General features: G+C 36.0%; 1 protein-coding gene and 1 pseudogene across 2 annotated transcripts in view; one reads left to right on the top strand and one right to left on the bottom strand.

The window, feature by feature from the left end:
- RASA2 (RAS p21 protein activator 2) overlaps positions 1-16,603 on the bottom strand; it is a 121,667-nt gene that overhangs the window by 86,090 nt on the left and 18,974 nt on the right. For both annotated transcript variants that reach the window (XM_064378751.1, XM_064378752.1), the window contains exons 2-3: positions 11,088-11,205; positions 7,941-8,044 (exon numbers count right to left, since the gene is read on the bottom strand). In XM_064378751.1, the coding sequence (XP_064234821.1) occupies positions 7,941-8,044; positions 11,088-11,205 (222 nt within the window). The remainder of the gene's footprint in view (positions 1-7,940; positions 8,045-11,087; positions 11,206-16,603) is intronic.
- On the top strand, positions 2,053-2,696 carry LOC135275856 (putative uncharacterized protein MSANTD5; annotated as a pseudogene).

The following is a 16,603-nucleotide window of genomic DNA, read 5'->3' as shown; positions in this document are numbered from 1 at the left end:
GGAAATAAAAAAGGAAATGAAGGAACTGTGGGCACAGAAACCATCTTTGTTGATCTTTAAGTAAAAAAAGCATTTTAAGCTTTCTAATATTTTGCAGCAGCATTTTCTTGTCATTGGTAAATACCGTGTTACCCATGGGACCCACTTTCAGATACATTATTAGAAATTTCAGTCTGACACAGTTAACCAATTGGCAAAATCCTGATGGTCCTGTTCCTACTTGAGCACAAGTAGAAATGGCTAAAAGAGGAGATTAAAAACAGTGACAAGTGTTACTGCCTATGTAAAAATGAAACAGGACCAGAAGACTGAACAAATTCTGGCAGACAGTCAACAGCAGCAATTTAGAGACAATGGCAGCACTTTGAAGCCTTAGTGTATGAGGTTTCAATAGATACATTTTGGTCTTTGTAGTAGACTGGTATATTAATGGCCTCCATACTTTCCAGTATCTACATCATTGTGCGGTCCCCTATAGCACTGACTCTGGGATTAGATATGTGACTTGCTTTTACCAATGGGACATCAGCAAATGTGACACACATGTGCATTAGGGCTTGCCTTCTTAGAACCAACCATGAGACCATGTGGTGAGGAAGGTCCAGCTAATAGCACCAACCATCAGACATATGAATCAGACCAGTCAGCCTCAGTCAATCTCGCAAATAACTGCACATCAGCCCCAGGCAAGACAAGCCATAGAACCACCTAGCTGGGATCAGCTCAAATTGACAAACAATAGGATCATGAGTAAATGTATGTAGCTGTATTAAGCCACTAGGTATTGGAGTAGTTACATAGCAGTAGATAACTGATATAGTCCCTGTGCAAACAGACACCAAAATGTAGCCACAGGCAATTTATAAACAGTAAATTCTGCTTAAAAGCTAAATGTCAGCAGAAATTACAATTCAAAGTGTTGGAAAATACCTTAACTATTTTAAACACAATCTTATTTTACAGATGAACCAAGCCTAAGAAAATGACTCAATAAAGATCACATAGATAGACAGTGACATAGTCATGGTTAGTATTCAGGTCTCTGACATTCTAGTAAAATCCTTTCATCTCTCTGTGGTTCTGAACCAAGATGGCATGGTGAGGGGTGGGAGGGAACTGCCAGAATCTAGCAAGATAGTCATAGTTTACTTGTTTGAGCTCTAGAAAAATAGTCATAGTTTACTTATTTGAGCTCTTGAAAAATAAAATAATTAAAAAATACATATTAGGAGGTAAAACATTTATGTTTTAGTTTCAGTATCATTAGAATCCTCACTGGAAATAAAAATATATGCTTAAAGTTTTTATCTTTTTCTCTCATTTTAAGAAGAAACTATACATTAGGAGAATACATCACACAGTAACATTAACTTTACAATTTCCTATCTTTTTTTTAGCATGGATCTAGCTCTCAAGTTTTTTAATTCAGTTTTTGTACTAACTGTTCCTGGCATATAAAGTTGCCTAATATAAGCAATTATGCCCCAAATTAATAACAATTATTACCTCTGGGAAGAAGACTGGGAGGGGGCAGTGGTCAAAAGTAATTTAAGCCACGTGCAGTGGCTCACATCTGTAATCCCAGCACTTTGGGAGGCCAAGGCAGGTGGATCAAGAGTTCGAGACCAGCCTGGCCAAATGGTGAAACCTCACCTCTACTAAAAATATAAAAATTAGCCAGGCATGGCAGCAGGTGCCTGTAATCCCAGCTACTCAGGAGGCTGAGGCAGAATTACTTGAACCCAAGAGGCAGAGGTTGCAGTGAGCTGAGATGGTGCCACTGTACTCCAGCCTGGGAAACAGAACAAGTCTTCATCTCAAAAAAATAATAATAATTTAGTATTATCTATGCCATAATTTTAATTTTTTTTCACAAAAACAAAAATATCCATACATGAGAAGGAGAGAGAAGCAAACACATTTCCACACTCAGTCTCCTCCTGACTCTCCTAGGTTCCATTAGAACAGAGTGCATGCCAGTGTTCCATCAACTCAGGAACAGGCTCTGCAGACACAGTAAGAAGAATCCCAGGAGAAAATGCAGAAATAAAAATGGAGAAAGTGACACTTCAGACTGAAGCTACCAGAAACATCCAGAAAACGAAGCAGAAAAAAGCAGCCCAAGGACCAGGAAAGCCCTCAGTCCAGTTAATTAAACCATGGAGTGACCAGGAAATCCTGAGTTTTCTGCAAGAATGGGAATTTCTTAAGCGTGAAGTGTACAGGGTAAGAAGTATCACATAGTATTAAAAACAATTGCCCAGAGTCTGAAGCAGAGGGGTATGAAGAAGAGCTAGCAGGAATGTCTCCAAATGCTGATAAGCTTGCTGGACTTAAAGTTCACTATTCATGAGGCCAAACAGAGGCCAAGGTATCAATCGTTGCCATGTCCTTATGGAGAGGCCCTGCACAGGATTCTGGGACACAGATGGAGTATCAGCATCTTCTCAGGTCCTCCCTGTGCAGATGTGGCTGACCTTGCACCTCCCAAGCACCAACCTCAGGCCTATGGCGTTTCCATAGCCTTTCAGGAGTCAATGTGGGCCCCAACACCTGTGATCTATGAGGAAAATGCTCAGGTACCTGGATGAGAGCCCTGGAACATGAACCCACCATGGTCAGTTCCACAGATGTATCCTGCCTTTCTCTCAGCAGCCCCAGGCCCTCCACTGCAGTGGTCCATCTCTATTGACTGATCCAGATCTTGAAGACAATTAGAATCTGGATCCTAATTCTATCAGAAAGAATGAAAAATAGCACAATCTGTGTGTGTTAGGGCACGATTCCTTCCTCTCCTCACCAGGTGGAATGAGAATAAATGTGAAATAAATGAGTAACAACAACAACAACAAAAATACATTACTCACGTAATTAAAAATAAAAAGTCCCGAAAAGCTATCTATCTATAACCAATTTGTACAGAATCTCAAATCTTAAGTTTAAGAGATGATTCTCTCAATTCTAGCTTGTTTCACTTCCAGAAAATGCTATGGCATTGTTTAATCTACAATTGAGCGACTCCAAATTATAAATTAAGAAAATTCTACTTCCAATAGCTCAAAATTAAAAGAAAAAACAACTTTATGTGTTAATGACAAAAGAAAATGTTATTAAATTACAAAAATGTTAAAAATTTGTTAGTAAAACCATCAACCACTTCCAACCTTAAAGAGTATGTACTGTCTTTATTTTAATAACAATTCTATATGTGAAAGGAAAAAAGAATTTTCTGTTAAATGTAAAAATTATATCCCTTAGAAAGAATAAACATTTAAGAAAAAGTTCTCATACCAAGTTATGGCTTTCTGACACCACTCCCTAAAGAAGAGATTTTTACTAGAAATTATTTTACTTAAAATTGATTTTTACTTTAAAAATAAACAAAAAACAAAGGCAACTTCTGAAAATCATAAACCTCAACTTTATGTTGCTATTTAAAAGCCCTTAAAGGCCTTTTCAAGAAATATTACATTAAGATAATAACATATGTAAAGGGACGATGAAAATTAAACGTTTTCCCAAGATATCATGATGGTCAATCAAAGTTATACATTCTTTCAAAGGTTATTAATAATTATCAATTGCCTCTATCAATCCTTATCTGACTCTACCTTTCTCTAGTTGTTGACATTAAAAGATTTCCTTATCTTCTGTGATATTAATCTCTCCTATCTCTCTTTCTACTTCCTGATATGCCTTTATATATCTTCAAGTCTCTTCTCTAAATGACACCCTCCTTATCCACTCCCAGGTAATTTCATTTATTCCATCACAGGCTTCACCTATCACTTAATGCTAATAACTCTCAAATCCACATCTCTAAATCTTTTCTCTAAGCTTCAGATCTATATTTCCAACTGTCAACCAAAATGTCCACTAAGACGTAACCCAGGTAATACAAGTTTAACTTGTTTAAACCAGTCATCCTCTCCCCTTCTCATTCAAAAATGAATGTTCTTGCTGTGTTCCTTATCTCAGTTAATAACAGCCATACAAACAAGACCATTTTTAACTCTTCTCCTTTTACATTTCTTTTATCATCTTGGTCCCTAAGTTCTATTTGAAACCCCTGAGGTATATTCCCTCATCTGCATTTCCACTGCAACGGTTCTATCTAACTCATTTCATTTGATAATAGCACACTTGTTAGACTTCCTGCCTCGAATCTCTCCCTATTCTAAATCAACAACTTCTTACAGCCTACAACAGTAACTTCCAAACTGCAAACTCAATGTATATAGATTACATATTTAAAGTAGAGCATATAATATGTGTGTGCATATGTAACTGTGTATATGTGTACATATATCTGTGTATATATAACTGTATGTATATAAATACATGTGCATATATAACTATATATAACTGTGTGTGTATATTATACAGTATGCAGACTCTTGTTTTTAGCAACACAAATGCATATAATACACACACACACACAACACACACACACACCAGTTATATATAGTTACATATTCTCAAAAGGTTCAAAACCACTGTTTGCAGAATAAAGTCCAAATTCTTTAGCTTTTGGAATTAAGAATGGTTTCTAGGGTTCACCACGGCTTGGTCCCAATTTATATCCTCAGCTTCACCTTCTACCAGCAGATACATCACAAACATAATTCATTTTTCCCCCTATGCTTCTGCCAATCCCTGTCACCTTGAAACTGTTCTTCCTGGCTGGGTCCAGTAGCTCATGCCTGTAATCCCAGTACTTTGGGAGGCCAAGGCGGGTGGATCATGAGGTCAGGAGTTCAAGACCAGCCTGGTCAACATGGTGAAACCCCATCTCCACTAAAAATACAAGAATGAGCTGGGTGTGGTGGTGTGTGCCTGTAATCCCAGCTACCCGGGAGGCTGAGGCAAGAGAATCCCTTGAACCCAGGAGGCGGAGGTTGCAGCGAGCCGAGATCGCGCCACTGTATTCCAGCCTGGTGACACAGTAAGACGCCGTCTCAAAAAAAAAAAAGAAACTGTTCTTTTTTTTCTACCTATGTAGTCTCTGTTAACCTCCTACCAAATAAAATGAGCTGTTCTCCCTATTATTCTCTCCAAGTACTCTGCTCATATCTCCAGCACAGACCCTAATATACCAGTATTAGACTAAAAGTCTGCCTCTCTGATAGCATGGGGGCAACTTGAGTCTTATTCATCTTAAAAGTCCCATCCTTTGTGTGCCACAGAGAGGTGTTTGTAAATGTTTAACTGAATTGAGGATGCAGCTTCAAGGGTGATCTACAATTAACAGTTTGCTAGAAACAGAAGAGTCTGTATATAAGAAGCCTCAGGAGGGAGAAACATACCTAAAAAAAAATACATCACCATGAACATGTCTTTTCTTTCACTTTCAACAAACTGAATAAGCAACCGAGAGGGAAATGTGACACAGAGGCAGATAAGAATAAAAACTAAGAAAATGCCTTTTGTGAAAGAGTAGTTGGTATATATAGTTGACAAAAGTTAACATAACTAAAAATAAGAATGCTTAAGAATAAATAAAAATTAGAACTCAAACCAAAAGAAAAATAGGCAAAGAAATGAACAATTAATTCACAGAAGAAAACTATAAAGACCAATAAACATATGAAAAATTCCTTAAATTCCTTCACAATCAGAAACACACATTAAAATAATAATGTAATTATTATTTTACATTATGATTACATTATTATTATTTATGATTACATGTAATGTAATCATTTTGGAAAATTTTTTTTCAATGATAATATGCAAGAATGGCCAAGGGGTAGTAAAATGGTTATGCCCATGACATCCTTGGGGAAATATAAATTAGTACAATATTTCTGTAGTCCACATCAGTATGATACTGTGTGGGGTGGTGGGGGGGAGGGGATAGAAATATGTAGAGAAAAATCATAAAAACGTTCATACCCCTTAACCCAGTATTTTTACTTGTAAGAATTTATCCTGGGGGAAAAAGAGACACGCAAAAATTTATGCCAAAGGACATTTGTTCATAGCAACACGATTGAGGATGTCAAAAATTTGGAAATGTAAATGCTCACCAACAAGGAAGTGGTTAAAATAAAACACTTTTCTACAAAGGATATTATATAACAAATATTTTGAAAAATATTAATGATGTGATGCAAGGATCATTGTGATATTAACCAAAAAAGAAAAAAACCCGAATAATACAATGTAGTAATACAAATGTATGAAATAAAGAAAGGAAGAAATAGAAATACACCGAATTATTAACTGTAGTTACTTCTGCACAGAATCACTTCAAGACATTAAGAACATATAATAGTTTTATAATTAAGAAAAATATACTGTTTTAAAGGATGTTTGATTAAAATGATGTTGCCGAATTTCAGAAAAAGGTTTATTAAAGAAAACATAGAAGCCAGATTACAGAGACTTTAAAAGAAATAAGTAGCAAGCACAGGACTGATACAGACCATTTGTTACAGAGTTCAATATCAAAGGCAGAGAAACATCAGGAGTTATTTAACAGGACAAAGACAAATAACGCTTAATTTTTTAAGCTGTAGGAGACTTGACCATGTTTCAAGTAAAAAAGGAAATGGAGATGATGAAATTTAGGACTCCAAAAAGAGAGATGATAATGAATGTAAATTAGACCTCTGCCTGTGATTAAAATACAAAGATAGTGGTGCAAAGATCAGGAATGTGACACATATGTGGCCAGTAAGCTTTGTTCTAGTTCATGCCCACAGATCACACTCCAATCTGACAATTATTTTAAAAATATATTTACTGTTCACTCATATGGTTTGACTGTGTCCCCACTCAAATCTCATGTCAAACTGTAATCTCACTGTTGGAGGAGGGGCCTGGCGGAAGGTGACTGAATCACGTGGGCGGACATCCCCCTTGTTGTTCTCATGACAGTGAGTTCTCATGAGATCTGGTTATTGTAAAAGTACGTAGCACTTCCCCACTCTCCTCTCTCCTGCTAACCATGTGCTGATGTGCTTGCTTTCCCTTTACCTTCTACCACCTTTGCCTCCCAGAAGCAGAAGCCTGTACAGCCTGAACAATTGTGAGCCAATTAAACCTATTTTCTTTATAAATTACCCAGTCTCAGGTATGTCTTTATAGCAGTGTAAGAACAGACTAATGCAGTCACTAATACAGACAGGAAGATAATGTATAAATAAAGTGAATTATTACTTCTATTAGAAAAAACTCAAAAACAGATGTTCTTTGGAAGGATCAATACTGCAGTATTTTTATAAAAACAAGATTTGAACCACTAAACAAGTACCCAACATTTACTAAATGTAAGGTACTCTGTAAGAAAAAGTCCCTGCCAGATGGGGCATGGTGGCTCATGCCTGTAATCCCAGCACTTTGGGAGGCCAAGGCGGGTAGATCACCTGAGGTCAGGAGTTTAAGATAAGCCTGGCCAACACGGTGAAACCCCATCACAACTAAAAATACAAAAATTAGCTGGGCATGGTGGCATGCACCTGTAATCCCATCTACTCAGGAGGGTGAGACAGGAGAATCACCTGAACCCAGAAGGCGGAGGTTTCAGTAAATCGAGATTGCACCACTGCACTCCAGCCTGGTGACAGAGAGAGATTCTCTCAAAAAAAAAAAGAATCCCTGCCATTTTAAATATCACATTTAACTAGAGAATCTAGATAAGAAACAACCAACTAACAAACAAGCATAATGAGTATCATGGAAAGGGAATCATCATGCAGTATAAAAACATTACGGCATGTTTACTAGGGGAACTGCAAAGGCCTCCCTGAGAAAGTGTCATATAAGCTGAACATACAAATCAAAAATGAAATTTCACAAATGAACACGCAGTCTAGAGAAAAAGATTAGAGATGTTGAGCATATGTTATTCTGCAGTTTTCAACACTTTATACTAAGAGAAAGAATGAATATAAACATTAACATTGTGATTAAAGATAATTATGAATAGTACGTACCTATACGAAGATCTCTTTGTAAAACATTCTTATCATAAACATAAAAAGACAAATACTGGAAAGTTCTTGGAATCTCAAAGTAAAATTCTTCACTGAAAAATGGACTAGAAAGGAAGGAAAGCTCATTACTTCAAATAATATAGAATAACTAAATAATAATTAATATCACTTTCAATAAAGTTAATGAAATTATAGACTAAAATGCCATTGAAATTAACTTGAAAAGCCCCAAAATAATTCTCAATGCTAAATTACAACTAAGTTCTAGACAAACCAAGCTGAACTCTGAGGAGATCTAAGTTGCCAGGATGAGTTCTGAACAAATAGCTTTTCAGGAGTCCTGTGGATAGAAGATACAGTAATTGCCTGGGGTCATGCTCACCTAACGTGGACCTAAATGAGAGCTGAGGATAGTGTCATTCATACCTTCCTTGTCTTAGAAATATGCAAAGCTGTATTATTCACAATATATAATACCTAAAACAGCTAATGTTATGTGAAGGGTTACTTCAAAATATTTTTTTTAAATTAAAATAAGCTATTTGAAAATCAATTTTATTGAAGTATAAGTTACAAACAATAAAAATCCATTTAAAGTATAGAGGTTGATGACTTCTGATAAATGTATACACTGTGTAGCTTCTACCTCAATTAAAATACAGGACATTTCTATCTCCCCAGAAAGTTCTCCTAACACCCCTCTTCAGTTACCCCACCATACCTGCCCCAACCAGTGATGTGCTTTCTATTACTAAAGATCCTAAAATCTACATAAATAGAATAATATAGTGTGCACTCATGTCCAGCTTTGTTCATTCAGCTTAATGTCTGTGAGACTTTTTTGATGTTTTTGTGTATATAATAGTTTAACTGTTTTAATTGCTGCATGTTACTTCACTGCATTCCAAATCCATTCTCCTATTGATGTTATTTGAGTTAGGCTATCAAAAGTAACGCTGTTATGAACATTCTTATACAAAACGTTTTCTAGACACATGCTTTCGATTACTGACGGTGCAACTGCTGAGTTAAAAGGTAGGTGAATGTGTAATTTACAAGAAACTGTCAATCTGTTTTTCAAAGTAGTTGTACTGTTTTACACTCCTGACAGCAATGCTCCTGTTGTTCCACATCTTGGTACTGACAGTCTTTAACTTTAGCTATTCTGGTGACTGTAACATAATAAATTTACACACCTATGTAATCTCTACCTTAATCAAGATATAAAACATTTTTATCTCCCTAGACAGTTCCCTTGTGACTCTACAATCACGCCTACTATAATCTTACAGGCAACCAGTGATATGATTTCTATCACTGCTGATTATGTTCTAGAATCTATAGTGACAGAAAAGGTTTTAAATTGCATTTCCCTGATGACTAACAATGCTGAATACCTTTTCATGTGCTCTTGGCCATTCATGAATCTTTTCTGAAATACCTGTTTAAGAATCCTCCCCCTATTTTAAATGGCCGCCTGTCTTCTTTTGAAGTTACCCTAGTAACTTAAAATAGGGGGAGGATATCCAAAACTTAAAATAGGGGGAGGATACTTAACAGATAACCCAGTTACTAGGGTTTTTGTTTTTAAATAAATTCTGGATACAAGTCTTCTGTCAGAATACTTTCTCCCAGGTGTGGCTTGCCATTTAATTTTCTTGACAGTGTCTTTTAAAGAAAAGGAGCCTCTAAGTTTGATAAAATCTAATTTACCAATTTTCACCTTTTATGATTAGTAGTGCTTCTTGCATTCAAAGTAAGAACTCTTTGTCTATCCTCATGTTGCAAAACTTATTTTTATTAGTTCATTTTAAGAATGCCATTTGATATATTTAAATTCTTCTATGAAGACGTGAATCTCTCAAATGATAGTTTCTATTGTCAAGTATACCTCTTTCCTGAGAAAGTTTAAAGAACAAAAAGATTCTCTAGAAACGTCACTATGAAATGTGGTATCTTTAAGATGTCATAACTAAATGAGAAGCTGAAATATAAAGTAAAACACTCTTACAGAAGTCATATCTGATCTTGTCTAGAAAACAGTTGGTTCAGCTTTTTAGTTTTTAAAATGCCTAAACTTTTGTCACTATATTTTTCCCTTCAAATGTAATAAAAGTAAACTTTTAAAAGTTGGTCTCACAAAGTAACTAGAGCCTTCTAATTAACTTCAACATAAAAATCAACACAAAAAGAACTAGTAGTCAAAGATACGACATGAAAGATATGTGCAGGTATTTACCTCTTTGCATTATTTTATAAACAATTATAAATGCAGAATTTCCTTTATGTATCACATCTACATTCAAATATTATGTTGAAAGTACCTTCTAAAGCCAAATAAGAACAACGTAAGAATTACGACTAAAGATTTCAAGTTTACCACTTGAAATGTTTTTGGGCTACTAAAGTATTTTCAGTTCTATGTCATACCTTTCCTATGAAGAACTCAATAGATATTTAAAATTATAAAAATGAAAATAAAGACACAAAGGGAAACTTTAAAGATAAATATTAAAAAAAAGATATTAAAAAAAGGCATCAAAAACAGATCCCTAAAATACAACTGACCTAAAATATGATTCAGATAAGGTATGGCAGTCAATATTTCACTACATGCTCATTCCAATAGTTCCCCATACCTTGTTTTGACTTTTCTCTCTGAACAAGATTCTTGGCACTGCTTTGCACCAGAACTATGTTCACATTGGTACAGTGCAGAGGTGGTATGTTCCAATTTTATGAATTAGGATTTACTATGACACTCTCAAAGGGCAATTACATTTTCAAAGATGAGATACTTACCTGAGCATTCCCTGGTAATGCACTATTAAATTAAGCAACTTGTATGAACTTTAAGTAACTTATTCTTTAGATAAATAAAATAAAGATGTACTTTGAGGAAAGTTCAAACAAATAGGCAATATTTAGCCTGTCATGTGAAAAAAACTTTTCTCCAGAAAACCAAGGGATAAAATTAGGAACAATTAAGAGGAAGATACATTTTGAAGCAGTGAAAAGCCACAAGAAAGCAGGCACTGTGTCTATCTTGTCTTCCTGATGATTATAATCTGAAAAATGCATAATATTTATCAATCAATATATGTAGTAAAAATATAAAAATGATAATTTACCAATTTATTTACCAACCTTAAAGATTTTTCCACAACTTGGGTACGATAAACTTCTTCCTGGTCCAAATTTATAGTACAGAAACAATCTCTCATTTTGTGGGGTCCAAGATAGGGCAATAAATTTTTTGCTTCACCTGTTGGCACAAAATTTGAAATTGGTATTAAATATCATCAACTGCCTCATACTAAGCCTAAGTAGGATGACTTCAATCTGAAAGAACATATTAATGTGGCACAGAAAAAAAAAAAAACACTAGTGATTAGAGAAAGGTCAAGTTGGTCTAAAGGAAACTCATAAGACTGAAGGGAGGGGCTGTGTGTAAAGTGACTTGTGAGTTCCCTTTTTTAATTAGGTAATTGCATCCCCACTCTTATGTAAGGGTAATCCATCTATCTGTGCTCTCTATCCCACCTACCAATACTTACTCAAGGACTTTACTCCACAATTAATCTTTCTTTACTGAATTGGCATTAATTTTCCTCTCTAGTGAATAATTCCCATCAGCATACAAATAATGATGGGAATTTCTCAACTTAAAAAAAGCACACAAAAAGAAAAAAAAAAACTTAAAAGCATCACCTCTAGTCATTGTCTCTTCTTTCTTACCTTCCATTCATTCTTCAACCTTCTCCAATCAGTTTCTGACCCCACCATGAGACTGAAACTGCTCTAGCTGAGGACACTAATGCCTTCCACATTGCCAAATCCAATGGTCACTTCTCTGTTCTCATCATATCCGAGCAGGCAGAAAAATTTAACACAAGTGAACATTAATATTCCTCTTCACAATGCTCTCTTCTTTTGGCTTCCACAACACAGTATTTCTGACTTTTCTCCTACATCACTGGCTCTCTGCTGACTTCTCCCCCTCCTCACCTCTAAACATACAATGCCTCAATTCCAGACCACCCTCTCTTCCGTCTCTTTGCCAACTGTGCCATATATGGTGTTAATACTGACGCCTCTCAGATCTGCAACTCCAGGTCTAACCTCTCCTCAACAAACACTAGATGTGACTATTCAAGTGTCTCCTTGGATATCCAGTATGCATTTCAAATTTAACAAGTCCCAGAAAAAACATTTGATTTCCTTCCCTAAAACATGCCCTTTCCCCAGTCTACCATTTTCCTCTTACTCTCACCACCCTTCCACTACTTCCTCCAAACTCCCATATCCAGTCCTTCAGTAAATCCAGCAGACCTCCAAAATAAATCTCAAATCCAACCACTTCTTGCCTTGACTAGAATCACCCATTCTAAGCCACCATAATCTTTTATTTAGACAAACATGAGAGTTGCCTAACTGGTTCCCCTGCTTCCACTTTTGACCCTCCTACAATCCATTCTCCATCAGGCAGTGTGATATTTGAAACATATTCTTTAGGTTACTCACTCACTCCCCTCCTTCAATATCACACCATTTCACTTAGAATAAAATTATCTTTCCAAACCACAGTCTAAACAGCCCTACTCAATGGTCTCTCTGATCTCTTCTCCTTCCATTCCCCTAACCCTGGACAGTGTTTACTTCTTTTCATGCATCAATTTTGCCACATCATGTTTAAGTTTAGGGCTTCTGTCTGGAATGCTACGTTCCTAGAGACAGATAGGGCTAGTGCCTTATCATTCAGGCTCAGCCTAAATATCACTAACTTAGAGAAATCTTCCTTGACTATTCTACCTAAAGCACATAGTTCTGCTACCATATTCTATTTCTCCATTTTGTTTCTTTGACAGCATTGATAATTATCTAAACTTCTGTTCATTGTTACGTCTGTGTTTATTTTTTGGTTCCCCCATTCTTGAGGCCTGAGAACTTATTGGTCTTCAAGATCTTATACAGTGACTGTCATACAGTAGACAGCTGAGAAATATTTGTTGAAGGAATATTAAATAACCCAAAAAGTCTAGTTTTGAAGTTCTTTGACACTCAGAGCTCAAAGGACATACACAATTACGGGTGCTGAAATCAGTACACCAGTTCCCTTATGCAATCAGTTGGCATGTGGGAAAGAGCATTACCCCAAGAACCATAAAACCAATATTCCTGTCTTATTCTGCTACTAAGTGGCTATATGACTTCAGACAAATCACTGAATCACAGCTTTCCTGATGAAAGTCTGGACTAGATACTCAAGTCTTTTTCTGCTTATCAACTTCAAAGGCCATTTAAACCAATATATTTTAGAGAAGTCTATCAGAAACCTAAGAAGCACCTATAAAAAGTTCAGTAAACAAATAATTTATAAAAATTAAAATAAGAAAACCAATGGAATAGTACCGGTAAGATACTTATTAAATCTGTCACTGAAAGAGTTTTTAAAAAATAAAGTTACCACTTAAACAGAATTAACAAATTTATGTTCATCTCAAGTCAGAATTGAGGAATCTAACCTTTTAAATGATTCCCAAATTGCCTAAAACGGGTTGGTCCTTACAAATAAACCAAGTTCCTAATAATAAAAATGAATCTGAACCTGTATTCATCCACTTTCCTCCTCCTCCAAAGACTAGTTGTTCCTCTCCTCATCCAAAGCTCATCCACTTAACTGCGCTCTCCCTACTTCATTCCCTCTTACTCCCTCCAGAACACTGTCTAGAAATTGTATTTTCATTACTTTCAAGCTTCTTGTCCTTCAGCCACTCCTTTTTCTTTGACATCTCCCTTCTGCATAAATTTAGACTTTTTTTTTTTTTTTAACCAAAAGGTTACCATATAGGACCTCAAATATAAAAAACTTGGAATTAGATCATCATACTTCTCTACTTAATAAATATGCTCCACAATAAATATGCTCTATATCTAATGGGAGAACTTGAAACACTAAATAACTGCCCTTGAACATGTTTCTGTTTCATTCGCATAAATGCAGTTTGCGAAAACAAAATCATATAAATTTAAACATATTCTACTTTCCTCTCCCTCTTAAGACAATGAGGTTATTTTATCTGAAGAATCCAACGAACCTGACATTATCAGATATTTATTTAGAATAAAGAAAAGTTAGGTTCTACGTAATATGAATAAATGTACTGAGCATCATTTCCTATAAAAGCAGTTATCATAATCCATATTTCTTAAATACCACAGACTGAAATTCAAATAAACTTTGATGAAAGGTAATTCACCTAATCAATGCCAAGCTCAATAATCAATTGTACAAATACGTTAAGTCAGCTACTGTAACTCCAAACTATAATAGTAATTAATTGGCCCTTTATAAACAACATAATAAAAAATGAAGTAACGGTTACAGATATAGTAAGAATAATGTTGTACGTATTATATCTCTAAGCACAAAGAGAATATGTTAAGAGCCACACTTTGTAACAAGCTACACAAAAAGACGAAAGTGAAGAAGTCTGGAAGATTGTACTTGCTGGTGTGTGATATTTGTTCAGGGCCTCAGGGGCTCATGAACTCTGGCCAGTTCTGGTATACAATTGAGCACATGCCTTGGACCAAAAAAAAAAAAAAAAAAATCTATTGCCAAGTTTCTTGAAAACTCATTCTATAATCTCTGCTTTCAAGTGTCCCCTTCAATTCACAGCCTAAACCTGCAACTGGCCTTCTCATCCTACTTTTCTACTTTTTGTTTAAAACCTTGAAAAACACTAATAGGCTGGGTGCAGTAGCTCACGCCTATAATCCCAACACTTTGGGAAGCCAAGTGTTTGTCCAAGGTGGGCAAACTGCTTGAGCTCAGGAGTTCAAAACCAGCGTTGGCAACATGGTGAAACCCCATCTCTACTAAAAATACAAAAAATTAGCCAGGTGTGGTGGTGCATGTCTGCGGTTTCAGCTACTTGGGAGGCTGAGGTGTGAGGATTGCTTGAACCTGGGGGCAAAGGTTGCAGTAAGCTGAGACTGTGCCACTGCACACCAGCCTAGGCAAAAGAGCAAGACCCTGTCTCAATAGAAAAAAAAAAAGAACACTAATAATATTAAGCACCCAAATCATACCACTGCTTTCCAGTCCCACCTTATTTGATCCCTCTTCATTATTTGACAACACTAACCTTTCCTCAATTCAGGTAACCCTTTATGACAGTTTTTCTTATACTCCCTATTTTAGGCTTTTTAGCCACTAACCACATCTTAAACGTGAGGAAACTTTTGGTATCCACAGACCACTTAATTCATCATAGAGATGAAGGACAAATTCTAGCGTTTTTTTTTTTAATGTTGTCATTATAAAACAATAAAAACATACTAAGAAACAAATGAGTTTCTCAACATTGTTTGATGGCATTATTTGCAAACTTTCTCAACTTATCTATAGCCAATTTAATGACAGCCAACCTTACGGAGAATCAGGTTCTGAACCTGCAGTAAATATGGTAGGTTACTGTTCAACATCCATTTCAACCTCCTTTAGTGTATGTCTTCCTGTACTGCAGAGAAGAGTAAGCTAAAAAATACATTTCCCAGCCTCTCTTGCAGCTAGAGTTGTAAATGTGATTTAAGTTCCACCAATCAGATGCACTCACTAAATTTTAAGGACAAAAGAAAAGGGAGGTTGAATTTGGGTTGCTTCTACTAGCAAACACTGTCATGGAGATGTTCATGTTTCACAGTAGTATTTGCAGAAGTCCTAGTATTCAGTTACAGGTTTCAAGAATATCAAGAAAGGCATAAGGCATCCATTCTGCAGTAAACGCTGTGGTAGGCAGGGCTTGGCTCTAGGGCCAGAAATAATGACAACAGCTTACTGATGAAGATGGCTGCTTACTAACGGCTATTTCCTAACAGGAGTAGACTCCTGATCATAGCAGAGATGGCAATGTTCTAAAACAGCATCTAAAAGTTATAGTTTCACAATTCTGAAAAAGCCTTTCTGATCCTAAAAGAGGCAGTAACTCTCTTGGTGGCCCAGGTGTAACGTGGCTTTTTACAGATCTAGAGTTTGTTTCTTCAGTCTTGCCAACAATTTTATAAGCCACTTAAAATCTTTTATTAAATATCTTTCTGCTTAAACTAGAGTTGATTCCACAACCTAATCTCAGTTCCTTTTCTAACCTTTGCTTCCAACAAATTAGAAAATCCCACCTCAAGTTACTGGTCATCAGAATTGAGTAAATCTGCTAGCTACATGTAGCTATCTGGATCAAACATGAACTCGGAAATTATGAAGCAATTTTTCACTGAAAATTATTTTCATTGTTCCATCAGATAGTGAGTTGGATAACAGTACACTTAAAAGGGGGAATCCTTTACCTTGGGAAGTGGATCTTAACTCTATGTATAGTTGCATCTACCTTCACAAAATATTTCATCTTCTACTACAGCATTTGGATATAATTTTTAAATTACATTCAATAATACAGTATCATGTTTTCATGAATTTGGAGTGCCAAATTCTTTTCTTTTCTTTTTGAAATAGAAACTTGCTTTGTCGCCCGGGCTGGAGTGCAGTGGCACAATCATGGCTCACTGCAGCCTCGCCTTCCCGGACTCACGTGATTCTCTCACCTCAGCCTCCCGAGTAGCTGGGACCACAGATGCAAAACACCACATCTGACTAATTTGCT

Source organism: Aotus nancymaae, unplaced genomic scaffold, assembly GCF_030222135.1.
Source record: "Aotus nancymaae isolate 86718 unplaced genomic scaffold, 86718_ANA_hifiasm-v0.15.2.pri h1tg000019l, whole genome shotgun sequence".
NCBI classification, from domain to species: Eukaryota; Metazoa; Chordata; class Mammalia; order Primates; family Aotidae; genus Aotus; species Aotus nancymaae.
Note: the sequence above shows the minus strand (reverse complement) of the source record. Positions and strands in the feature narration are given on the sequence as shown.